Source organism: Xyrauchen texanus, chromosome 41, assembly GCF_025860055.1.
Source record: "Xyrauchen texanus isolate HMW12.3.18 chromosome 41, RBS_HiC_50CHRs, whole genome shotgun sequence".
NCBI classification, from domain to species: Eukaryota; Metazoa; Chordata; class Actinopteri; order Cypriniformes; family Catostomidae; genus Xyrauchen; species Xyrauchen texanus.
In genome coordinates, this window is record NC_068316.1 from 20,146,212 (window position 1) to 20,158,813 (window position 12,602).

At 38.4% G+C, this 12,602-nt stretch overlaps 1 protein-coding gene across 5 annotated transcripts in view; it reads right to left on the reverse strand.

Annotated features, from left to right (window-relative positions):
* Positions 1 to 12,602, reverse strand: part of LOC127633992 (double-stranded RNA-binding protein Staufen homolog 2) — a 158,432-nt gene that overhangs the window by 10,397 nt on the left and 135,433 nt on the right. For 2 of the 5 annotated variants that reach the window (XM_052113371.1, XM_052113370.1), the window contains exon 14: positions 1,445 to 1,533. In XM_052113371.1, the coding sequence (XP_051969331.1) occupies positions 1,445 to 1,533 (89 nt within the window). Of the gene's footprint in view, positions 1 to 1,426; positions 1,534 to 12,602 lie in introns of all 5 variants that reach the window. The other 3 variants (XM_052113369.1, XM_052113368.1, XM_052113372.1) reach the window with 2 other exon arrangements.

Consider the following 12,602-nt stretch of genomic DNA (forward strand, 5'->3'; position numbering starts at 1 on the left):
GGTTTGTTTTGTACAACAAATTAAAAGGTCCATTTCTTGTCACTTGATCACTGATACAGAACTTTTTGTTTGCATCGGTGTAGTGTCCCGGACACATCGCAAAGGTTCCACCATTTACCAAGCAGTAAGGGGTGGGAAGAAAATCTAACATAAATTATTTTGTTGATTTTAAAATTGCCTTCCTGATGAAAAATAAATGCATTAATAAAATGTAATTTAAAAAATTCAACATTTACTTTAATGCTAATACAATAATTTATAGATATAGTAAAGCTATATTTGGTGCCAGACGGGCTGTTTTGAGTATTTCTGTAACTGTTGATCTTCTGGGATTTTCACGCACAACAGTCTCTAGAATTTACTCAGAATGGTGCCAAAAACAAAAACCATCCAGTGAGTGGCATATCTGCGGATAGAAACACCTTGTTGATAAGAGAGGTCAACAGAGAATGGCCAGACTGGTTCGAACTGACAAAGTCTATGGTAACTCGTCTAACCGCTCAGTACAATTGTTGTGAGAAGAATAGCATCTCAGAATGGAGGACGTCAGGAGTCATTCTGCAGATTGTGTCCAACACTGCTTTAATAAATAGTTTATGAGTAAACAGGCTCAAACTATTGGATGCCGTGAACTACAGTACATGTTGCATGCCTGCACTATTTATCATCTTTTATTTATAACAGCTGTGCACTTCTGAAGGTGCACCCTGTGACTTCAAGTGCACTGGTTACATTGAAGTATCAATCTGTGTCCAGGATGTGCATATAAATATTGTTGTAATTTTGAATAGGGTGGTCTGTGGCTACCTTCAGTCCTACCAACCACAGTTTAGCACTCACATAGAGTTGAATAAAATGTCAGCATCTAATGTCAAATTGGTAGATGCGTTAATCGCATTAAAGAAAATGAATCGCATGCGTTAACGTGTTAATTTTGACAGATCTAATAATACCACAATCTATAACAATGATCTCAAGGACCAATTATTCAAACAGTGTTTGGGATTTATTTTTTCTCCTAAATAAACTTCTATGTTCTTATGTAAATGACTGTTCTTGAACTGTTGTATTCATAACATATTTGATGATGTTATAATTAAACCTGTTCAGTTACAATGCACAAATTGGTCCAATATTGGCTTAAAATATGATACCTCTGTAAGGAACAACACATGGCAAGCATTTCAAGGGCCCTAACATGATTATCTGTAAATATTTAAATGGAAAAAGTATCAATCATGTCCACTTGGTAAAACCATCTTGAGGCTCTCATAACAGTTTATATAAAAGGCAATGGCTACCCAGACTGCCTCAAAGCACTTCTGTCATTTATACAACACATCATCAAAACATCTTTTATGGTCGGTGAGTCATTTACATATGTGATCCTCTCTAAAATAAAGGTGTTAGGTGTGGGTGTACTTACAGTTCTGTGTGCACATACATGTCACATGATCCATTTTCTACCTTGATTGGTCCATCCACCGGGTCCAGTCCTTGTTCTGACAGCTGTTTCAAGGCACTCAGAGCTGCCTGTGTGAGGTAATGAAACAGATGGCTTTGAGTGAGGAAACATAACCCACATCAGCTGCTTTTTAAATAACACTTACTATCAGAAACCCGAAACTGACAGGACACTTTTTTGCTGCCTTTGTTTTGGTTGGCTCCTTCCAGCTCTCTGTTTATCTAATATTTATCTATTGATATTAGGTCAACATTTGCAGCCTTGTATTTTCTCAAGCCGATTGGCAGGATTTTGCTTTGCCACGTCATGGGCTGATATGCAAAAAATTTGCAATAATTCAACTGTGCAGAAACAGTGAGCTAAAACATTAATGTACGATAACTCAGGTGTAACTGAATATCCTTTTTACTTTGAAAAATAATTGAATCCATGGGTACTAGAACTAGTCAGTGAATTGTGTTTGGAACAAAGAATTTGAGGTTGCTCGTTTTTAGGATGATGTGCCAATTTTTACATAATTTGAAACTTAAAACACGCTTCAAGATCTCTGCATTCGGAATTGCACTCCATTCTGCTGTATGAGCACAAGAAGGCATTCTCATCTTGTTCTGTTGCTAATGTCAAGCTAGTCTCAGCCTCATTCCAGATTTCCATATCCTCCATAAGCGAGGCGTGATGTTAACGTTTTCGTTTCGGTGCCCATGTTAACGTTTTCGTTTTGGTGCCCATGTTAACAGATTAGACCATTCACATTGCAAGCGTGAGGTGACGCATCCCAGACACGGCAGTGAGCAAATTGTTTCGGCGCCGAGCCCATTTATGCCACACGGCTCACGCTGAATGCCTCTGGGTGTAGCAGTAAACTAAAATAATCAGGAGATTATAGAAAAGACGCAAAAGCAAATAAACAATATTTAAACCGAAACTACTATACACTACAATGTATAGGTCTGCATACAAACAAACACAAAATAACTAAATAAAGGAAAGAATAAATAAATAATCTGCAGGACTCCCACCTTACAGGTAAAAGAGCCAATCATCTTTTAGATAATGACATGGCCTATCAATCAATTCAAGAAAGCACATGTGCATTAGCTGATCCAGCCTGAAAAAAAAAAAAGTATTTCAGGGTTCCCACTCTTTTCAAGACACAATTTTCCAGGACATTTTATGAACCCAACAAGTGTAATATTTAAGCAAAAACACATGCGTCCATTTAAATCAACCTTTTATTGTATGAATGCATGTGATGAGGGGTTTTCAGTGTATGAGTGGTCGTCTATACACATTCATTTTGAAGTGAGCATCACTTGCAGATTATTTATGTATTCAATTAAATCAGAGACTTTAGTTTAATTATCACACTAAGACATATTACAATTTTATTTTGATTAATTGTACATTCAAACATGAATTTTCGCCCAAATATTTCATATTCCATGACATTCTGCATTTTATTGCTAATGCCATTTTTATGACTAGATTTTGTGTTTTCCACATACTACATGTGATAACTGCAGTTTATTTTATTATTATTATTATTATTACAGTTTGTTTATGAATGAGAAGTTTCACGAGTGCTGCTTCTCACTGTGCACGCAATTGGCTGTAGTTGTAACTAATCAAGCAATCTGTCTTGGTTGGACTGCGATTGCAAAGCACACGATTGGACGATGCTGAAATAAATCATGAGGGTGTAAGCGCCCTTAACTGTTGACGTTGTTTCACAATGCACAGCCACCGACAGTGACAAAACTATACAAATTTGTGCATTTGACTCCGAGTCCGAATGTTTTTGTACATGTAACGAAAACCTTTCTAGCAACACAGTCAATCTGTTTTATTATACTAAAATATTTTCCAGGACATTAAAGTATTTTTCACATTTTCCATGACTGGAAATCATCTTGGTTACGTACGTAACCTCAGTTCCCTGAGATGAAGGGAACAAGACTTTGCATTTATTAACGCATATGGGGAGTGCCTTCTTAAACGACCTAGTTGAAACCTCTCTACAATAATGCCAATATTCTTATATTGGCTATGGTGTTTGTGCCCCACCTGTTTGTGCGAAGCTGTCTGCTATAAAAACAGGTACAAACACCATTTCCTCAGAATTTCTGACTGAGAACAAGGAGCGCATCGCTCGTACCTCAAGAACTCTAAGTCTTGTAGTGTGGCTAGCGATCGCAATGTCTCATTCCCTTCGTCTCACGGAACCGAGGTTACATATATATCCGAGACATTCCCTTATGACTCAGTACACTTGTGAGGAACATGTGTCTCCCATCAAGCCGCACTATGCGACATAACCTCCCAGGAAGGGAGTATTAACCCTTTCACGAATCCAGTTGGAAAGGGAGTTTATTTATAATGTAAGTGCTTGTGACTTATGGTAAATTACAATGGCCTGAATACAGGCGGTTGTGTAAAAAAATGGGGAGCTCGTCCTTAAAGGCAGTTGCATAATTATAAATATTTGGCCAATGAAATAGCAAGCGCTCTAAACAGAGAGGACTTGTGAAGAGAGAGACGTTACGTCGAGGTTGTAAAACCTTGCAAATGTATTTTGAGAAGACGATACTGCTGCAAAACATATGTCTTGTAAGGATACACTATTTGTCCATGCCTCTAGTTGAGTGTGCCTTAACACCAATTGGGCAAGTCTTACACTGCGACTTATAAGCCAGGGCAATTGTATCGGCAATCCAGTGAGAAAATGGCTCATAACACTGGCGCATCTTCGGATGAAAATGTGGAAGGGTGTTACAGTTGAAACAGGGTGGTTGGCATGCAAACTGGATTGCATAAACATGTTCAATTGTTTTTTGCACCTATTCTGAAATACCCATTAGGCTCGCCAAATGTCCACATAACAGGACAGAGGGCAATTTGGTTTGCTCAACATATGATATGCGTTGCTCACCATAAGGACGCGGTTGCACATAATGTGTGGGCTTTGAAGAGGAAAAGGGCTCTTTATTGAAAATTTATGAGCATCTCGTGCATTTGCAACGAGTGCTGTATTGTTTTTTGCATTTATTGAATTTTTTTAATGCATTTATTTGAGTGCAAGACACAGAAACAACATTTTTAACATTATTGTGTACAACGATATTCCTTTCCTGACAAACAGCAGTGGGGAGATGTGGAACAGTGTTTTGTGTCTCCAATCGAGTCTTCTTTGGCGCAGACCCGGAGGGAACCGTGCACTCTGCTTTCCGCTTCAAAGGGCTGTGCCTGTCAGGAGCACTTTTGCTGCATATGGGGGTTTGTTCCACCAGCGTGAGGTGGGCACTGACTCGGCTGCTTCCATTAGGGACACGGCTTGCATGGCCTCACAGGTGGCTTGGTGGCAGCAAGTGCCGGCACTGAGGTAGCAGGTATGGGGCTTTTAGTCAGGCGCTGGCATGAAACAGAGCGAGGGCAAACAGGCTGTGCTATACTTTGTTTTGGCCTAAATTGTTTAATAGCTTGTGATTGCAGCTGAGTCACGACGGAACACTCAGCAAACTTATTCACAGAGCCAACAAAGAGGCCGGCTGGAGACATTGGAGCATCCAACAGAGTGGCATTTTCCCTATCACCAATTTCTGTGAGGGTCAGCCATACATGCCAATTCAGAACTACCAGGTTTGTCCATGGACTTGCCCATGGCCTGCACAGTGAATTTCATGGCACGCAGCACTCAGTCTGTAGCAGCGTGGAGCTCTTGTCTCTGGATTGAAGCCTTGCTCATCCATTTGCTTGGGGAGCTTGGCTTGAAATACCTTAATTTATGATACTATTGTTGTCAGATTTTACTGCTGACTTTAAATACGGTCTTTGATCGAAAACATGACCAACCGTTTTGGAAATGTCAGTCTTTCCCCATTCAGGAATATAGGAGCTGTACTTTTGTGCCACTTGTTAACAAAGAAAAAGCTGGCCAGCCTGCCCGAGAGCATTCCAAAAATGGCCGCAGAGAGGACTGACTTGCCCTGAAAGGCGCTTTCATATATTAACCAATCACAACCAAGTACGCTGATAAACAAGTGCAAGTCACTGCCCGCCATTACCGTAGGAACCTAGAAAAGAGACGCGGGCAATGTAAAATCCCAAACGTGATGCATTGCTCACGCCCATGGAGTATGTGTGAATCCGCCGTCAGACCGCCCAAAGCCTGTGCACTAATCGTTTGATGCAAATAGCACACAAAAACACACCTGGAAACAGGATTGTGTTCCCAAGGTTACGGGTAAAATAATCAGCAGATTCGTCCAAATTTGCCAGATTAGTGACATAAAATCTTTTAAAGACATTTAGAGTTTCTTTTGAGGCACATTGCAGAAAGTAAAGCAGATCTCCATAAGCAGAGCTGCATATTCTACTTTGTTTAGCATAATCAAATACTAAGGTTTTCTGTGTTTTACTTAGACTCTGAAAATATTTTCTGCAATTTTCTCCAACTGTGATTAATCGTTTTGCATGTCAGTTAGAGGGCTTTTCCTGTCTTACTGGGTGGTCCTTGGCCAATTAAAGATGCTATAGATCTCAGACCTTTGCTGTTTTATTCAAAGGTCTGCCTACGCGAGACTAGTGTCAAGCAAGTCCACATGTAATTTGTTCTTTGTACAGCTGCGTGTTGCCAGTGCAGCTACAGTTTCGTTTACTGCCCCATGCTGCAAACATTTAGTACTAGTGGTACAAGGAATTGAACCAGCCACAAAGAAAAAAATTGGGATGTGCAAAACTACCAATTTTCATATTCAACTAGTCAGTCGGTTGTTTGAACGACTAGTCAACTAGTTGTTGTTAAAGATAATAATGTATAATATAGGATCCATTATGACTACGTGACCCCCGATTAAAATTATTTTAGCATATATATGGATGCTTAGCTCAGATTTTCATTTTGGCAACTAACACTTATGTAACAAATAAATAGGCAAAATAACTATAACATCTTACTGCACAAAACTATCATCGAAAAAAAAACAAGGAAAAAAAACCAAGACTAATACAGAGCCACACAAAACTGCTTATGCGCATCCTGAATGCAGAATGACGTGCTTCAGTTCAGAGAGCTAGGGAGTCTCAAGAAGATCCTCGTTGCGCACTCAAAAGCACAGAGCTGCAAGATAACGTGGGCATACATCTAGTTGACAACATGAAGCAGTATAAACAGATTTTACTACAACTATTTATATCAAGGAGTTTCAAACAGACATGTATTTTTGATGCAGTGCTTTACTGTAACAACAGCACATAAAAAGACTAAACTTAAAATATTAAAGAGATTAAACTTGCAGAAGGTTTTACAGTCCTGACTATTTATCACTTTTAAACACAGCAAAATATCATCATGCAAAAACGCTCTCTAAATAGTTGTGCCTCTCAATTAATATGAGAATTGCATCTCCCATTAAAACCACCACAACTAAAATATGAATGTTAGTAGTTGACCCAACTAATCGACTAGGCAATTTTTGGAGGACTATATGATTAGTCGACCACCGTGGCACATCCCTAAGATGCACACATTGTGAGTTTGCAGCCTAGCAGTCAGAGCTCATGTGCAGATGTAGTTTGCCTCATGCAGATATATAGAAGTCAGACAGAACACGATAGTAGTCATGTCCACTCCTGCTGTCTGTCACACAGTCTCTAAAGCCCTTTCAGCAGGCTCAAATCAAATTACTATGATTGAAAGTCATGGCTCAACAGGGAGTTAGAGCACAGGATGGAGAGAGAGAGAGAAAACAAGAATATAGAGAATGAGAGAGTTTGGTGGGGAGGGGGTGCAGGGGAGACCCTCACAGTGACAGACACGGGTTGAGAATTGGCAGATCCACCTGGTTGTCCACCAGCATCCTGCCAATGAGCACCAGATGTGCTGTATGGGCTGCAGAAACCATGACATATTTCTCAGAGCTGACAGCCTATTCCCTCTGAACTCCACCCCCCAACCACAAAAAAAAAAAAAAAACCACTCACGGGTGGACTGGACTGGACAGATGTGTGTGCATTCCTCGCCCTGATTAATACATTTTAGGCAGGATCAAATAACTGCAGCTAGTTGTGTTTTATAAACAATATGTGCATATGTGCATCTAAGAAAGAAAAAGGTAATAGTTCTTGGACTTACAAGTGTTATCTATCTCATTTCACACATGATCTCAGATACAGTACATCATTGTCTTATTCCATAAAATTATGGACACTTAAGCCACACTTAAAAGTAAATTAATTTCTTTGCATTTTTTACAGTATATAATATCAAACCAACTGGCATTTGCACAAGAAATGATCCTCAACCTTTTTTTCAAAACTTAACTTTACTCTGTGTAATTTTTGCAATTACTTGTGATTACTTTGGTCTCGTGGTCATTTTAGTGGATATATGAAGTCAGTTCCCCTCAAGATTACACAGGTGACATAGCAGAGTAACAACAGGTGTAGTTATTCACATTAACTATGGACATGTTTTTACAAAGTTTGACAATCAAAATGTGCCCAGATACATTGTCTTCATTTTGAACATATCTATTTTATGATCTAAAACTTTACAAACAACTTCTTGTGAAATATGTAGCTTGAAAAGTGCACTTGTGCCACTTGGTTTGATATTTTGTTATCTAATGGAAAGACATTAATGCATTTTCAAGAGTGTCTTAAGTGTCCAGATAATTTCAGGTCAACTGTATATAGAGGGAGCAGACTCAAATCTAACTGAATAATCTTAAAGAACCTTAACGAAAACCTGCACCTATCTGACCTAACACCCTTAAGAATGGTCCATTAAGTGCTAAATGTAAAGATAACTGGAGATGAGCAGGCCAAAGCACAGGAAATTAGTGCAGTACATGTCTCCCATCTGTTCTCATATCTTATTTCCTCAAATAATTGTAAAGTCTGGAGGAATTATGGTCAAAACCCTGCAAATGGTGAAAAGTGAAGTCATGCTGTTGCGGTCAATGCTATACACATTTAACAGAAGCAGAGAAATGCTGCACCACAAATATTAGTCCATTTAAGGAGCACTCTGGGGTATTTGAGTGTGGAATGTCTTATCAAGTTGTGAAATCTTTGGGAAAAAAAATGAGCTCTTATCTATCATGGAACATACTGTTTGGTTACAGTCTGCTAGCCAGCGCATGCATGTAAATTCCCAGGGATGCTTGAGCTGGTTATAAATCAGGTTTAAATTAAATTTGTTTTGGTGATTGATGACAAGCGTGCGTAAGGCTCAATAAGGAGGACATTTTTCAGCCAAGAAATTGTTCAATATTCCAGACAAATTAGAGGCATTTCTAGATTTTCCTGGTAATGCACAGTTCTCAGGACTGCAATGAAAGAGCGTGCACCACAATGACTTCCTGAATGCCATATAAATCATCTGTAGGCAAACTTTATACTCTGCTTTTCAACTTCAACATGCATTTAATGTACTTCAGGGAGCACAGGCATGTTATAGAAAGGAATAATGGAAGGAGAATGAAAACAACACCAGTCCCACACATAAACTCAACGTCCCTTATAAATTATATAAACAAACCGCACCTTAAAAAATATAAATTGCTCTATTATATTTCACATCTCTGAATTCAATTAAAAACCTTCTTTGAGTCTAACTTTATTTTGACATTCATGGTGTGCTAAAACAGACTTGTGTAGTAAGATATCCATGCATGCTGGGTAAAATAAAGCAATAAGCCACTACAGGCTTTTCTTAAATTGGAGCAACAACAATATGACAAAAGACAAAAAGTTAATAAAACTGCAACATTTATTATAAATATTACAGCATAATCAATTTGTATTTCCTCAATTAGTATAATCAATTTGTATACATACATACATACAATTAGATAGATAGATAGATTTTGTTTTAGTTGATCAACATTTCTTCATACTGCGTTAATGTAATGAAATGAGTGTGAATCCCATCAACAGCATCAAAACACTGGGTAGCATCCTAAGACCATCCATGCGTGGGGTTGCTTTTCATCCAAGGGAGAGGGCTCTCTCACAATTCTGCCCAAAAACAGATCCATGAATAAAGAATGGTATCAAAACGCCCTGGCAAGAGCAACTTCTCCCAACGATCCAGGAGCCATTTGGTGATGATCCTTGCATTTCCAGCATTATGGAGCACCATGTCACAAGGCAAGAGTGAAAATGAAGTGGCTCGGAGATCATTACATTGAAATTTTGGATACATGGCCAGGCAACTCCCCGGATCTTAATCCCATAGAGAACCTGTGGTCAATCCTCAAAAGGCGAGTGGACAAACAGAAGCCAACAAATTGTGAAGTCCGAGCACTAATAAGATAATGGATCGCCATCAGTCAGGATTTGGCCCAGAAGCTGATATCCAGCATGCCAGAGCAAATTGCAGAGGTTATGAAAAACAAGGGTCAACACTGTAAATCTTGACTCTTTGATTTTTTGCCAAAAAAAGCCTTTCAAACTTATGAAATGCTTATCATTGTATTCCAGTATACCATAGAAACGTGAAAAAATTATCTACATATACTGAAGCAGCAAACATTGCAAAATACAAAATTTATGTCACTGCCAATACTTTTGGCCACGGCTGTAGTAGGATAGATTATTCTGCTGATGGATGGCAGAAATTCGCAATTCATCCATGCTTCACAGTTTTATTTTGATGTGGCCAGGGAGCACAGTGTTAACAAAACCATTATCTCCGGTGTTATTAGGTTGATTCAGTTTGTGGGAGAGGTAACTGCATCTTTAACTAATTTAACAATAATAAAAACACCCTTGTGATTCAAACAATACCATTTTAAAGGTCAATGTCAACATTTATAATATTACAATATTATATTATTAAAATACATACTCAATTGTGATTCAGGAGATGCCTTTTTAAATGGTCAATGTCATATTAATATTCTTACATATTGTTTTTAATGTGGATTGACAACAGCAGCCATGCTTTGGATCGTTTGAGTAACTCTTAGGGAGTTGGGTTTAGGAGCTACTTTTAGAATTAAAATGCTTCATGAATTAATCTTAGATTAAAATGTTATTAAATTTAGGAGTGATACGCCACTAATTTTCGAGTGTTGTTCCTAAATTTTTGCATTAAGTGCTTCTTTTAGCCTTAAGATTGTTTGTGAATACGGGCCCAGGATTTTTGTCAACATTCAGGAGAGTACTAGCACATAGATAACACACATGGACTAAAATCCACAAAACTCTATATTTGATTTGATTTCGTGGGGTTTTTAATATATTATGTTTGGTCACTGTAGCGGTGTATTGATAAAGATTTTCCCGATTCAATTTCGATTCACAAGCTCTCGATTCGATTCCAGTACATTTGGGTATATGTCCATTTTACTTACAGATGAAATAAATTCTCTTTCAGCTAATGCTGTTTATACAGGGAACCTTCTGCTAGTTACATTGTGTAACTATACCATTTTTTTAACAATTAGTTTTTCATAATTTTGGTCATTTTAGCTTTTTAAAAAATTACAAAACCATGTACTCCATCAATAAGTGTATTGAAATTGTATATTTTATATTGCATATATAATATATATATATTTTCTACATGTTTTAATGTAACTTTGTACCATTTACAAGTGTTTACATTGATTGGTAGAACAAGTGCTAAAATGGTACAGTTTCTTTAAAAATAGCAGCAGTTCAGTAAGAGTATCACAAAAGTGTTTTAGTTGAGCGCACAACACGAGAGTGGAGCCGAATGGCTTCATTTCCGCATCTGTGCTGTGTCATTATAATTACATGTTTCTATTTTTTGCTGTTTTTGGTCAACAACTGACTGTAAAGAACAGAAAAGATATTAAAAGAGAAATTTTTCAATGACAAATGGGTTGCGTAGGTCTCGTCTTTGGACACACATTACACCGAACGAATCCAACCTAACATTTACTCTCAACACGCAGTGAATGAATCTCAATGCTGAATTTCTTCACCAAAATACAACTCAATCACTAGTGAAACCTGAAAATTAACCAGCCAATGGCTAATCACAGATAATTTTAGTCGCATAGCCCAAAAGGTGGTCACATATGCAAGTGATTTACTTGCATTGTAGAGGGTTGCCGCATAGAGTAGAATATATATATATTTTTTTTTCAGATTTAAGAATCGATATCGTTCAAATGCAGATTGTAGAAAATCTATATTTTTTTACCCAACCCTAGTGGTCACAATTGTGTGTTTTTTGTCACTTTATAACATCTTTGAATGTGGCTCATCCAATCAGAATTAAGATTCTGGACTATCTGTTTTAAAAATTAGGTTTGAGACTTGAGCGTGCAGCTTGGACAATTGATGGATTCTAAAGCAGATGCCTTTATGTTACAAGGCTTAGAATTCAGCCTCTCTTGTCACCAATAAATTGCAATCACAACGTGATTACCGGTGTTGTGTGTGTGTGCCATTAAAGTCTGAGTAAATAAGCAGCATCTGCTTTTGTTCTGCCAGACAAAGACAATGAATCAAGCAAGGAAGACAGGCTTGTGATAAAAGCCTGGCGGCACATCACCAAACAGCAGGCTCAAAGATAAATACCCAACTATCTATTGTAACAACAGTCAATTACATCATTATTTTTATAATGAGATAGAGTGAGCCTGCCGAAGCAGGGATGGGCTGATATCAACAGGAGTGAAATATGTTTAGTCTAGCCCCCCAACCTGGAAGTGGTCAATCTCTGTCGTTGAGAGTATCGGATCAGAAGAAGTGCTGCCCCGGGACTCTCGATGACACCCCCTCTCTCCCCTACTTTAGATAACAGGCCACCACTCAGCAAAGGCATTAGTACGCAAAATTGATAAATCACAACAAGCGCTACTTAGCGCGCTGCATTTATCAACTCGCTGTTGGATTCAAACGAAACAGAAAAAACTAATGTGGAATGTGTCAAGGCTAAATATCTCGGTGCAGACTAAAAGGCAGGAGAGGAAGACGAACTGAGAACTTTGTCAAAGGACAGTGAGGAGTCATTTTTCTATGCTGCTTTAATGGTTTCCCTGATTGCATTTTCATTTCCTTCAGTGCCTTGGCTAAACAGTGGCACTTTCCCCCAGAGACGAGCTTCATGCCTCAGAGGCCAATTTGCAGACAGGAGGGGGGTGATGGATCGACAGGC